The 15,296-nt window shown below is 39.3% G+C and overlaps 1 protein-coding gene across 1 annotated transcript; it reads right to left on the bottom strand.

The window, feature by feature from the left end:
* Positions 1 to 6,970: 6,970 nt before the first annotated feature.
* LOC132386654 (gastrula zinc finger protein xLCGF3.1-like) lies at positions 6,971 to 12,542 on the bottom strand. The gene is made up of 2 exons (XM_059958979.1): positions 12,507 to 12,542; positions 6,971 to 9,848 (listed from the first exon to the last, which is right to left on the bottom strand). The coding sequence occupies exon 2, from the start codon at positions 9,275 to 9,277 to the stop codon at positions 8,543 to 8,545; it is 735 nt and encodes a 244-aa protein (XP_059814962.1). The 5' UTR covers positions 9,278 to 9,848; positions 12,507 to 12,542; the 3' UTR covers positions 6,971 to 8,542.
* Between the last annotated feature and the right edge of the window lie 2,754 nt (positions 12,543 to 15,296).

Raw genomic sequence — 15,296 nt, 5'->3', positions numbered from 1 at the left:
GGTGATGGACAAATATCCAGCATGCAGCTCATTGAAACGTTCTCCCAGTGTGAACCGGTAGTGTGTGGTAAGTGTAACACGCTGTAAGGTTTCACTGCTAAAGTAACGGCCTCTCTGTAATGTTTCGCTGCTGAGGTAATGGTTTCTCTGTAGCAGCGGTGTTTGTTAGGACTAGAGGAAATAGGATTCTCGAGTGTGGGGCTATGCAATGACAGAAATATTCTTTCTTGTGAGTCTGGAAGAGATATTTTCACGGTTTTTTGCTGGCGAGAGATGAGAAGACGTGAATGGAGAGAGCGGGCCCTTTTTCCTTTTTTATTCATTTTCTTTACTAACTCTATAGTCAAAGTAAGAAATATAGAGCTGAATCGTTTAATTGCATATTGTGTATCGTTTGTAATTTCAGGGTACTGATCTGTAACATGGGACACATCACACAACATTCACCCAAATGAGATTTCTTAAGTTTGGACGGGCTGGGGGTGGGGGGGGGGGGAACTATCACCCCGTATATTAAACTGCCAGCTGAAGCGAAAGTTACGTAAGGTTAGATGACTGAGTGAATAGCTTCCCTCATTCACAGCAGATGAACAACCTCTCCACAATGTGAACTCACTGATGCACTTTTGGTTGATTTGGCTGTGAAAATCTCCTCCTAAAGTCTGCGCAGGTGATCAGTCTCTCCCGAGCGTGAACTCGCTGGTGTCTCTGTAGTTGAGATGGCCGAGTGAATCCCTTCCCACACATTGAAGCCTGAATTATTCTTCTCCGTCGAGGCTACGTCGTAGGCTCTACGTAGCCGCGTACCCGACGTTGCACCCTAGGCTGTAGAGTATGCCGTAGCCTAACGTGCACATTCCTAAACATGTAACTACTCGTCGCAGCGACGCCGACGACAAGAACTGTGAGTGGACCACCTGGTAGCAGGCAATTCTCTTTTCCTTTTCAATCTTTTTATTAAGTTTCAAATTTAATAAGCATAGCAATAATATTAATAATATAAAGAGGTCGGAATTACATTAATAACGGTTAACATGTAAAAACACCAATTCCAAATGACAAATATAATTTAACCTCCCAATCTCACAGCAACTAACCATGAAAAAAAATATTCTATACAGGGAAAACACCCTAAACTAGAAAAAAAAAACTAATCTAAATAAAAAGAAATAGAGAAAGGTTGGGCTGTCAAATCACAATGGCTGAAATTATTATTTGTCATTAACTCCGCTCCTCTATACATGAACAAAACCTTATTACACAAGATTCGGTAAGGGTCAACTTACATCATATGAAATTATTGAATAAATGCTCTCCGAGTCTCTTCAAATTTAACCGAAGGATCCACTGTACCACTCGTATTTTTTTTTTCTCCAAGGTTAGACATGCTACAGCTTGGGAAAACCTTTACAAGGTAGTTGGGGGATTGGAATCCTTCAAGTAAAATGGGTCTTCTGGCTATTAATGTAACAAATGCAATTATACGACAAGCTGATGAGGATAGTTGATTAGAATCTATCACTGGTAGTCCAAATATTGCATTAATAGGATGTGGTTGTAAATCAATACGCAGAACTACTGAGATAATATCAAATATATCTTTCCAATATTATTTTTAGAAGAGGACAAGAGCAGAACATACGTTTCAATGAAGCTACCTCGGAATTACATTGATCGCTGACAGGATTTAATGGCAGTAAAAATGAGCTAACTTATCCTTGGACACATGTGCCCTTTGAACCATCTTAAATTGTATGAAGGCATGTCTGACACACACTGAAGAGGTATTTTCTAATTGAAGAATTTTCTCGCATTTCTGTACAGGTAAATGTATCCAAAGTTCTCTTTCCGACCCATTCTTAATTTTATCAGAAGTATCTAAGCGTATTTTCATAATTAAATCATAAATAAATGATGATAAACTCTTTTGATATGGATTTGAACTTTTTTTTCCCCGTAACTTCAATTTGATGTGATATCGGAACAGAAAGTAAAATAACATTCAAAAAGTTTCTAATCTGTAAATATCAGAAAAAGTGTGATCTAGGGAAATCATATTTATTAGAAAACTGTTCAAAAGACATAAAACAATCAGCCATAAATAAGTCACGAAAACATAATTTTCCCTTTGTTTTCCGTAAAAGAAAAGCTTGATCAATTTAAACGGTTGAAAGAAAAAAAAGATATAATAGAACTTGAGAGTATATATTTATTGTCCAAAAACTTTACAAAATTGAAACTATATTCCTATTTTACGTTTAATTATTGGATTTACCATTTGTTTATTCAATTTAGTAAGTGCAAAGTGGAGCAAAGCCTCTAAAATAGAAGCCAATGAAAACTCCTGTACAGACTCACGCTCGAGGTTCATCCATCCTGGACACCAAGTTTCATCCATCTCTTGTGTCCAAAACGTTAAATATCGAATATTAATTGCCCGATAATAAAATCTAGGATCCGCCTTCCTTTTTTGATTGCTGTAAATATTTCTTCATTAAGCAGGAATTCCTATTCTGCCGTATATATGAAGAAATTTTAGAATCAATAATATCAAAAAGAAAGATTTAGGGATAAAAATTGATATTGCATAAAATAGATACAGAAATTTTGGTAAAATAATCATCTCAATAGCATTAATGTAACCAATCAAGGATAAGGACAATGGGGACCATTTAGTAAACAATTGTTTAACATGATCAATTAAGGGTAAACATTAACTTTAAATAAATTGTTGCGATTCTTAGTAATTTTAACACCCAAATAAATAATCAGCAACCAATCTAAATGATGACTGTCTACTCATTGTGAATTGCATATTTAATGGATAAAGCACACTTTTATTCAGAATCAGTTTATAGGCAGAAAAACTACTAAACTGAGCAAGTCGTGTTATTCCTGCAGGAATGGATTTCTCTGGATTAGAAATATATAGTGTGTGGCAAAACAAAAACCCTAGGTTAAGTAAAAGGCAATTACAAAAATCTAAAAAAGATGGTGGTTTAGCTTTGCCTAACTTTAGATTTTATTATTGGGCGAATAATATTCGTAATCTAACGTATTGGAAATTGGATTTGGACTCATTATTGTGTCCGCAGTGGGTAAATTTGGAATGCAATGAAGTAAAGGGATATTCTTTATTCTCTGTTCTTGGTTCTTCTCTTCCTGCTGATTTAGTTAAATTTAATAAACAGATATCTAATCCTGTTATTAAACACACATTACGAATTTGGTTTCAATTTCGGAAATTCTTTACTTTGAAAAACTTAGTGCTTGATAGCCCTATTTTATTTATTTTTTTCTTTAAACCTTCCTTGACAGATCAAGCCTTTAGCATATGGAAAAGGAAAGGTATAAAATGTTTTCGTGACCTTTTTTTTGAAGGTACTTTGATGTCTTTTGACCAACTTTCCAATAAATTTAAATTACCTAAATCTAATTTCTTCAGATATTTACAAATCAGAAATTTTTTACATAAAGTTTTACCATCTTTTCCCAACTCAACTTCAACGGATTTCTCAGATTTGATTTTTACCTTAAATCCTTGTCAGAAGGGATTAGTTGCTTTTATTTACAACATGATTATGAAGATACAACCAGAGATGTCAGATAGAATTAAACAACAATGGGAAAAAGAACTTCGATACAATATACCAACAGATAAATGGGAAACAATTTTACAAATGGTTAATTCTTCTTCTATATGTGCTAGACATGCTTTAATACAATTTAAAATTGTACATAGAGCTTATATGTCTAAAGATAAACTTGCTCGATTTTATTCTCATATTAACCCTCAATGTGATAGATGTCATTCAGAAGTGGCTTCACTGACCCATATGTTTTGGTCATGTCCTACTTTACATAATTATTGGAAGGACATATTCGTTACCATTTCCTCAATTTGGAACATTGATTTACAACCTAACTTTATTACTGCAATCTTTGGTATACCAAAAGAGGATGGTAATCAGTTTTCTCCTTCAATCAGACGAATGATTGCTTTTGTAACATTAATGGCCAGAAGGTCTATATTACAAAATTGGAAAGAAGTAAACCCTCCTACCACGTCTCAGTGGCTTTTTCAAACTATTTCTTATCTGAGTTTGGAAAAAATTAGGAGCACTATTTTTGACTCGTCAATTAAATTTGAAGAAACTTGGGGACCATTCATCCGACATTTTCATGTGAATTAATTTGGCCTTTCCCAGACCTTCTCTTTGTTTATTCTTGTTCAGGTATGGAGTTCCGGAGTTCTTTGACACTATCATATACTTATAAACTGTTATTATTGCCCATGTTAGTTTTAGTTTAGTGTTTATATATTTTCTTTCACACATTTTTAGTTTTGTTTCTTTTCATATGTAATTATATAGACTTGATTGATTAATGTACTTTTTTGTTGCTGATGTTTAATAGGATATTATTATCCTATTATTAATGTAATCTTAAGTCTATTGTATTCATAACCTATTCATTATTATGTTGTTTTTTTATATTTATATGAAACTCAATAAAAAGATTGAAAAAGAAAAGAGAAATATATAGTGACAGTTCAACTGCATATTGCGATACTTTATGCGTCCCATTCCCATGAGTAACACCAAATAAGTTGGGTGAATCACGAATAGGGATGCCAAGGGCTGATAGTAAGAGGCTCAAAGGACAGCCTTGTCTAGTACCTTGGAAAAGCCTGAAGAAAGGGGATCTCTGATTATTAGTGAAACAGACGCCAAAAGTATATGATATATCAATTGGATCCAAAATATAAATTTTGGGCTAAAATTAGATTTATCAAATATAGTAAAAAAAAATCCCATTCAAGTGTATAAAACGCCTTCTCGTTTTCGAGCAAGATAACATTTTGGAGTCTTAGATAAAATAGTGTATACAATGTTCATTAATCTCCAAACATTAAAATGTGAATAATGATTTTTAATAAATCCTGTCTGATCCTCAGAGACAATTTTTTGGCAATACCTTCTTCAATCTAATTGCTAATATTTTAGAAAGGATTTTAGATTCCACATTCAACAAAGATCGAGGTCTGTATGATGCACATTCAGTGAGATCTTTATCATTTTTAGGAATTAAAGAAATAGATGCTTCATAAAAGGATTGTGGTAATTTACCTATAAATGAAGCATCTTTAAAATTTTTACCTAACCAGGAGAAAGTAAATCAGAAAAAGATTTGAAAAATTCAGCAGTATACCATCCAGACCAGGTGCTTTACCAGAATTCATTGACTAAATTGCTTACTTCCCCTTCAGTAATGGGTGTGACTAATACTAAACGTTCATTAACTGATAATTTCAGAATACTTAATTTCTTTTAAAATTCATGCATTATGGTACAATCATCAGGAAATTCTAATTGTTATAAAATTCTTGAAAAGATTTGTTAACTTCACCATGGTCAACCATCAAAATACCTTCCCGTTTGCAAACCCTATTAATCTGAAGTTTTGCCAAATCACTTTTAATTGGTCACCCAATAATTTTCCTGATTTATTACCATATTTATAAAATCGACTCTTAGTTTTAAGTAACTGATCTTCAATCGGGGATGCTAATAACAAATGATGTTGCATCTGAAGTTCAATTCTCTCTTTATAAAGATTTAAAATGGGAGCAAAAGAATATTTTCTATCAATTTCTTTAATATTATTAACCAATGTACATATTTCATTAAGAATTTGTTTTTTCAAACCAGCAGAGTATGAGATAATTTGCCCTCAGATATATGTTTTAAAGGTATTGCATAATATCCCACTGAAAATTTCTTCCATTGAGTTAGTGGAAAAGAAAAAAGGCGATCTGTTCTTTAATGAAATTAACAAAACTTATGCCCTGAAGTAAAATAGAGTTGAACCACCATTCATCATAGGATTCAGACAACAATTAAAATCTCCACCCAATATTACCACATATTCATTTAAATTGAGAAAAAATACAAAAACGTGCTTAAAGAATTCAGGATAGTCAGTATTCAGTGCATAAATATTAACCAAAACTAATTTATCTTTATAAAGTTAACCAGTGTCTAATAGAGATCTACAATATGGGTCTGAAATTGTATCATAGTGAAGAAATGAGTTTCAGGAGTCTAGAAAAAAGAAACACCTTTCACCTTAGTCAGTGAGTGAAACTGTTGGCCTTTCCAAAACCTAAAGAAGTACTGATTATCCTTCTTCCTCACACGAGCCTCCTACACAAACATAATCTGAGCATTCAGTCTATGAAAAACTCTAAAAATCTTCTTGCATTTAATTGGATGATTCAAACCATTTTTATTCCATGAAACAAAATTAATAATTCCAAAATAATTAATGACATCAATTGTCCTTAAATAAACAATGTAGTATGTAAACTGTTAATCATATTGCATAGGAAACTCATGAATCAAGAAGAGGGAAAGTTTAAAGAGGAACCAGAAGATATGACAACAGAGACATTTTTGTAGATTCAATTCAGCCCAAAAGAAAAATACTAGACTAATAGCCCTATCCCCCACCCACAAAGACCAAAAACCTGGCCAATAGAGAGCCAGAGAACTATCTAAGAACCTCTCTACCCCCATCTCCCACGAGGAAAAATCTCCAAATTACAAAAAAATAAACAAACCATCCATAGTCAAAAAATTATGAGGAATGTCAAACACATTTCAGAGAAAACAGCCTATTGCAGACCATTTTAAATGACAAGGTCTTTAAAAATGACACAAAATACAATCTTAATAATACTTCAAGAAAAAAAAAATCAGCAAATCAGAGTCTTAATAATTTTCAAAAGCAAACAATTAAAAATAAAAAAGTAAAACAATGAATGTAAAAGAAAGGAACTTTAACTTGGAAACATAATAAACATCCGTACATCAGAACACAGTACGACTGTAATCAACCCAAGGGCAAAGTTCTAAATTGTCCAAATTTATTAACTAATAAATTTGGTTATTAACTAATAACCCAGATATACACAGACATAAAGGAATGGTAAATTTTATAGACATCCAAACACAAATATTGATCTTCAAAATATTAGACATCTGCATTCAAGCTTAGATCTTCGAGAAATTGTTTTGCTTCATCCATGGATTTAAACCATTTAAATGATCTATGAGGCAGAACAACCCTTAGGTGAAAGCCAGATGAAGAATCCTCTGATATAATTCTGACATCACCATTTTAAAACGCGATCTTTCTTGCATAACCTCAGGACAACAATCTTCAACAAAATGAAACTTAAGATGCTGATGCTCAGTAACTCCTTTCTGACGAGCAAGCGGAATGAAGAGCTCCTTAGTATTCACATTGTGACATCGTAGAATTACATGACGCGGTTTTAACCCTTTCGACGGTTTTGGTTTCAGTGCCCGATGTGTGCGGTCGAGCGCAGGAAGAGAAGAAGGAACCTCCAAGCCAAAGACCTCCATTAAGAATTGAGAAAAAAAACTGAGTAAGATCCCGGCTCTCAACATCCTCACTGAGTCTATTATTCGCAAATTCAGTCTGTGGCTTCGACTCTCCAAATCAGTAAACCTGACTTTATTCTGCTCCAATGTATGTGTGGTCGAAGTTCGTTTCTTTTCCAAAGAATTCAATTTGTGATCTCTCTGTTTTCCAGCTTATAAGGCACTGAAATTTGTCACTGCTGTTTTTCATTCTTCTTTTCAAGTGTTGCCAATCCACCTTAGCTCTCCTTTAACCATACTTCCAAGGTAGTAAACCTTTTATCAAGTTTTTCATCCAAATGATTCGAGATAGCCTGTAAAGTAAGTTGAAACTCTTTAGGCTGTTCAAAGACATCTTCTTTCTTCCCATTTCCATTGCCAGTTTCCTCGCCTTCAGCTAATGCCTTTCTTCTCTATAAGCCATTTCAGTCGATTAAAATTCAAATTCAAACATATAAAAGTGTTATAAACACTTTGATAAAGATATTAAAGGGGTGGTAAGTAAATTTAAAATGAGCGGAGCAAGGCCCGAAAGCTACCGACTCCATGTAACGCCTCCAAGAGAGTCTTTTACCTAATGAGGCCTAACGTGCACATTCCCAAAAATGTAGCTATGCGTCGTGGTGACACAGACCGCAAGAACTGTGAATGGTTCACTTGGCAGCAGCCAGTTTCCTCCTATGAATTTCCAGTTGCTTCGAAGTTGGAAAGTGGACCAAGTCGAGGAAAGGTTAAGTGATGTAGTCAGATAATATGTACATTTGCATGACTCTTCAACGGCAAAGAATAAACACTTGAAAATGGCATCAACTTCGTGCAAAGAAATTTTCACAAACATCGGTTTGGACATTGTGGACTGCACAACGTAATGTAAAAACTTCTCTTTCCTGCGCTGCAGTAATTTCAATAAAAGTAACTCTTGTTCAACATCGATTAGCTCGAACTCCAACAAGATGTAGTCAGCAGTCACCATCGTTCCCAACTCAGCACGAGTCAATGCAACACAGTACCATAGAACCCCAACGCCAACTAGCATTTTGGCCGAGTGACACAGGCACAAGAACACACAAGTAGCGTCTATGCAGAGGTAAAATTCAGGCTTCAGACGGTGAATGGCTTCTCCCCAGTGTGAACTCACTGATGTACCTTCTGACTTCTGTACCTAGATGACTGACTGAATCCTTCCCGCAGACTGAGCAGGTGAATGGCCTCTCCCCAGTGTGAACTGACTGGTGTGCTTGTAGTTGGGATGACCCAGTGAATCCCTTCCCACAGTCTGAGCAGGTGAATGGCCTCTCTCCAGTGTGAACTGACTGGTGTGCTTGTAGTTGGGGTGACCCAGTGAATCCCTTCCCACACTCTGAGCAGGTGAATGGCCTCTCTCTGGTGTGAACTAGCTGATGTGCCTTCAGATGACATGACTGAGTGAATCCCTTCCCACATTCTGAGCAGATGAATGGCCGTTCCCCAGTGTGAACTCTCCGATGTACCTTCAGTTCAGATGATGTGATGAATCCCTTCCCACAGTCTAAGCAGGTGAATGGCCTCTCTCCAGTGTGAACTCTCTGATGTAGCTTCAGTTTAGATGAGCAAGTGAATCCCTTCCCACAGTCCGAACAGGTGAACGGCTGCTCCCCGGTGTGAACTCGCTGGTGAGCCATTAGGGTGTATGACTGAGTGAATCCCTCCCCACAGTCTGAGCAGGTGAATGGTCTCTCTCCAGTGTGAACTCTCTGATGCACCTTCAGTTGGTATGACCAAGTGAATCCCTTCCCACAGTCTGAGCAGGTGAACCGCCACTGCCCGGTGTGAACTCGTTGGTGAGCCATTTGGGTGGATGACCAAGTGAATCCCTTCCGACAGTCTGAGCAGGTGAATGGCCGCTCCCCGGAGTGAATTTGCTAGTGAACCATTAGGTCAGATGACCGAGTGAATCCTTCCCCAAATTCCTCAGATGACCAGCCTCTGCCCAGTGTGAACTGACTGGTGTGTCCACAGGTGGGATGACCGACTGAATCCCTTCTCACACACAGAATAGGTGAATGGCCTTGTCCCAGTGTGAACTTGGTGATGTCCCTTCAGATGAAATGACCATCTGTATCCATTCCCACTGTCTGAGCAGATGAATGGGTTCCTCACCTGTTTAAAATGATCGGTGTGCCAGTCGTTCAGATGACCGAGTGAATCCCTCCCCACAGTCTGAGCAGGAAGGATGATCAAGTGAATCCCTCCCCACAGCCTGAGCAGGAAGGATGATCGAGTGAATCCCTCCCCACAGCCTGAGCAGGAAGGATGATCGGCTGAATCCCTTGCACCACTTCTTAAATATCTGGACAGAGACAGCAAAACTGCTGTGTTGTGTTCGAGATTCCCGCAGGCAAATTCCTTGCCATTTTTAACCTGTAAAAAGATTTACAAAATCCATCAATGGGTTTAAGACAACATTTCAAATGAGATCACTTGAGTTGTGCAGGTGTGATCTGACATCACACTGCTACAGTGAGGTTTAACCCAAATAGGAGAGAGAAATCATCTCCTGACTGGGCACAGTGCTGGTATCTGGAATGACCATCAAACTCTCTGATGCTCTTCCTGTCTCTGGAAGAATGGGGCATTTCTGCCATCTCCAATCTGTGACCTGGCTCAGTTTGACTCTCTGCATTGGTATTATTCTCTGTTCCCACTGAGCTGCATGGGTTCCTGGCCCCACAGTAACTAAAACAATCTCATACAAATATCTGGCAGTGCATTCCATGCACCTACAACTCTCTGTGTAAAAAACTTACCCCTGACATCCCCTCGGTATCTATTTCCAAGCACCTTAAAACTGCTCCCTCGTGTTAGACATTTCAGCCCTGGAAAAACAAACCTCTGGCTGTGCACACGATCTATGTCCCTCATCATCCTGTACACCTAGAAAAGACTCTAAACGTAAACAAGGAAATTACACATTGCTTTGAGGATTTGTTAGAAGTATAGAATATCAAGAGAGTATAGATAGGGTAAATGCAAGCAGCTTTTTCCACTGAGGGTGGGTGGGATGACAACCAGAGGTCATGGGTCAGTGGGGAGGGTGAAAATTTAATGGAAACATTTGGAAAAGCTGTTTACTGAAATGATCGTGAGAGTGTGGAATGAGATGCCAGCACAAGTGGTGAATATGAGCACAGTTTCACCATTTAAAAGAAGTTTGGATGGGAGCCTGGATAGCAGGGGTATGGAGGTGTGTAAAAAGAGCCCAAAGAATATCGGGGACCAAATTCACCACAACCACAAACTGTTCCTGCTGCTGCTACCATCCAGGAAATGGTAAACCAGCAAAAGGAACAACAAGCTCTGGGACATCATCTTCCACCAGGCCATCAGACTGATTAATTGATTTCTATGTTTTCTTGACTGTCCTAAATATAAACTAATTATTATAAATCAATTTAAATTACACATTGCATATTTAGATGGTAACATAACGTAAATATTTCTACACATCTATATGAAGGATGTACATAATAAAGTCAATTCAATTCACCATCTCCACTATCTGTTCTGTCATTTTAGCTCCCATTCCCCCTACAACTTACTTTAACCATATCAGCACCCCCCACTACCTCTTGTAAGCCTTACCACTAAGTTATTAGTCGTTACTTGTTCTGTTCCCCTAACTAACAAATCCACTTATCAGCCCTTTGAATTTCCTCCCCCCCCCAACAGTTTCTAAAGTGTTCCACCCGTTGTTATAGGGCATGGTCACTAGAGCACTCTCAATGGCTATTTAACCTCATTCCCCTTCCTGACTCTCAACCAGTTTCCTATGTCCTGCACCTTGGGTGTAATTCACTTCTCTTCATGTCATATCTATCACCCCCTTCCAACTGTTGGATGATCTGGAATTCACCCATTTCAAGATCCAACACCTTAAAGTGCAGGGTTACAAGCTGCAGCTGGATGCACATCTAGTAGGTGAGGGCATCAGGGACACTGGAGGTCTCCCCTCCTTCCCTCCAATATCCCCTATAATTTGTAATATCCAGTGTGCAGATAAATCTTGTACTGTGCATTTTTTACCCTGTGACAAGATGTGCACAGTGAATTTTATATAGAGAGGTATTCATTTTCACAGCTGGTAAATCACTGTCAATAGGAACTTTGATCTCCTCTGGGTTTGATCCAGTTCATCTGCACTCTCACACAACCTATGTAGCAGGCCTGTAACGGGTAATGAAGGATTTTCTCACCAAAGCTTTTGCACGTTGTCCATATGTGGTTTGCTTGCTAAATTACACTTTAAAAAGTCAGATTTCCAAATATCACTCCACTTCTTCCCACTTACAAATTCTTCAGCAACTTTTGTATCACCACAATGCAACAGGTATCACCAGTTTCTGTATTCTACATAAATATTTCCCCTGCACCCTCCCCCAGGTGACTGATGGTGGTGAACTCAGTGATGGCAATGCCAATGTATATGAAGGGAAGGGCAGTCGTCTGTCTCACTGGAGTCTGGCACATTTGTGATGTGAAAGTTACTTGTTGCCCAGGCCAAAAGAGTTTGATATCATTATGTACCCAGAGAGAATGGGACAAAACATGCTCTCACCGGTAGAAAAGTCCAGAACAAGAGGAGGTAGAGAAAGCAACAAACACAAAATGCTGGAGGAACTCAGCAGGCCAGGCAGCATCTATGGAAAAGAGTACTAATGCTGAATTCCGCCGACATTGCGTGTGTGTTGCTTGGATTTCCAGCATCTGCAGTTTTTCCTCTTGTGATTGGAGGCAGAACAAAGGTGATTTTCTCAACTGCGGATGTAAAAGATTTTGTTCCCTTTCTCCGAGTTCCTAATCCTTGCATTTAGATGGCTGGAGCTCAGCTCTGTCTGAGAGATCCATCGGTTCCCATTCCCTCATCAGCCGGAAGCTCCCCGGGACCGGTGTACGGATCGTGGGGCTGAGGGAGATGGAAGAGAGCAGGACTGTCCCAGGATTGCGGGTCATGGTGTTGGGATTTCTCAGGAATTACCCGAAATCGGTGTTTAAGACAAAAAGTCAGAGGACCGCTCTTACCTGCTCTGATGTTTCCAAGGCCTTCTGTGTACTGCGCGCATGCGTAAAACTTGGAGACGTCACTGCGCTGACGCCTGCGCATTTCATCAGTGTTTCAACGCGGGTCAATTTTTTTTCGCGCAGGCCCTTATGGGTAGTGAGGGTGCCATTAAAAATTTCTGCAAGCAGCGGTTCAATGTCCACACCTCATTTTTTTTCTTGTATGTATAGAAAAATCTGCAGCTATTTTAACGCAGAAAGTGGTTTCCAGAAACAATATACTCAATATCAACGTGTATCCCATAACAGCGACGGTGGTAGATTCGGATACAATAGGGGCTTTTAAGAGACTCTTAGATAGGTACATGGAGCTTAGGAAAATAGCTGGCTATGCGGTAGGGTAATTCTAATCAGTTTCTACAGTAAGATACATGGCTGGTACAACAGCGTCTGCAATGTGTTGTGGATTTATATATTTCCATGAAATTCAAGAGAAATCTCCTATCCCACAGAGTGGCGATTAGTTACAACCTGTAATCTCCGGGAAAGCGAGAGGGGAACGGCAGGGGTAGATGTACTGAAATGGAACAGAAAAATGGGCAGCGACCAGGTCGGCCGAGTTGCCTCTCTAGTATATATTGTGAATACCTGAGACACGGGATCTGATACAGAACTGATTTATCTTTCACAGCTCCACAATATTAAACACCAGTCTAGTTTAAGGCTAACATCAGCAGAACAGACTCCTCCAATGCTCAGTTACCAGGATTCAGTCCTGGGTGCGATGATCAACCGCAAGAACTGCAGAATATGACAGTATCAGTCCCTCATGAACCCGCAGCTGCCTTCAGTCACCGTGATGTTGAAACATTTAACATAGAGCTGATTTGAACTTCCTCCCTGATGTGAAGTTGCTGGTGTTGCAGCATCTGGGATGATTGAGTAAAACTCTTTGCTCACTCCGGACAGAAATGTGGCCTCTATTTATTGTGAACTCACCAGAGCATCACAAGGTGGGTTAACTGAATGAGTCTCTTCGCACACACGGAGCAGGTGAACGGCCGCTTCCCAGAGCGAAGCTGTTGGTGTATCTGCGATGCCCGACTGAATCCCTTCCTAAATGAGAGCGAGTGAATGACATCACAGTGTTCTGAACGTCATGGCGATGTATCCAATCAGATCACGGACATGGGCACGTGTTCGGGCTCTCCTTGTAGCGAGTTAGGCGCTGTCTTCTCCCGCATCTCCGCCTCCACATTCAAGAATCGGCGGCTTTCAAGCGCTGGTGAACTGACAGATATAGCGGAAATAACGAGCTGTTGTGGTTGTGATTCCTATACACAAATCCTTTGACTTTTCTACACTGTTAAAAGTTTACAAAGCATATCAGTGGGCGAAGGACAAAATTTCAACTCAGATAATTTTAGTCTCCATGGTGCCTTCTGATATAAAAAAAAGCACTGTCACAACTCTAAACAATTTGGACGAACAAGATTTCACCTTCTAACTGGCCACAGTTCCGGCATCAGGCAGAACATCAAACTCTCTGCTTCCCGCTCTGTATCAAAATGGATCATTCCTCCCCTTCATCAGTCTGTGACTTGGCTCAGTCTGTCTGTCTCCTTCGCATTCTGAGCATGCGCCACACACCTACTGAGATCACATTTTATTTACACGGCTGTGATTGGAGACTTTCTGATTATTATGTCCCTCCCGGCATTTGGCGGTGGTAAACTCAGAGTCAGCAAGGGTATTGAACCTCAGGAGTAGGTGATTAGGCTGTTTCGCTGGAGATCGATAAACTGCCGGTAGTGTGTGGCTGGATGAGTGGGTCGTTTTCAGAATGGAAGGAGGTAGCGTTTGGAGTACCCCAGAGATCAGTCCCTGACCACAGTTGTTCACAGTTTAATGTCCTGGCGGAGGCAGCGAGATGTGAGATGTCCCAGTCTGCTGGTGACGCAGAAAGAGTGGAGTTGGTGGAGGGGAGGCTATTCACATGCAAATTCGTAGATTTGCAGTCAGTACATAGTGCATTGTTGGGCTGCAGTGGTGGGTTCCATTGCTGGAATCACTGTATATCATTGTGGGCTATGAGGATTTTTTGAATAAAGCGGCATTCTCCAATTTGGAATCTCAAGTCAAGGAGCAGGCCTATCAATTCTATATCTAATTTGTATTTATGGCATTGTGATAACCAAATACTATAGCCCTCCACGACCTCTCTATCCAGTCCTTTCAATATTCGACTTCATTCGTAAATTTGGCCACAGGACCATCAATACTGTCATTCGATGCATTGTCATAGAGCATAAAAAGAAACTTTGCCAACACAGCCCCTGTGGACCTCTGGGGTAGTAATCTCGGGATTGCTGCCTGCGCCACGTGCTATCGATGAAAGAATAGCATGATCAGGCGTATTCATATGTGGGTGAGAGACTTGAGTAGGGGGTAGGGCTTCAGGTTTGGGGAATGGGCAAAGAAGTGGCAAATGAAATACAAAGTTGTAAAGTGTATGGTCTTACACTTTGGGGGAAGAAAGAAGAGGGCAGACTATTGTTTAGATGGAGAGATAATTCAAAATGCAGAGATGCAATTGGACTTGGGAGTCCTTGTGCGGGATACCCTAAAGGTTAACTTCCAGGATGGGTCTGTGGTGAAGAAGGCAAATGCAATGTTGGCTTTAATTTCTAGAGGTATAGAATAAAAAGAGCAGGGATGCCATGGTGACGCTCGATATGGCACTCCTGAGGTCACACAGACTATTGTGTTCAGTTTTGTGATAATTATTTTAGAAATGATATACTGACGTTG

This window comes from Hypanus sabinus, unplaced genomic scaffold, assembly GCF_030144855.1.
Source record: "Hypanus sabinus isolate sHypSab1 unplaced genomic scaffold, sHypSab1.hap1 scaffold_124, whole genome shotgun sequence".
NCBI lineage: Eukaryota > Metazoa > Chordata > Chondrichthyes > Myliobatiformes > Dasyatidae > Hypanus > Hypanus sabinus.
This window is presented reverse-complemented; position numbering and strand designations above follow the sequence as displayed.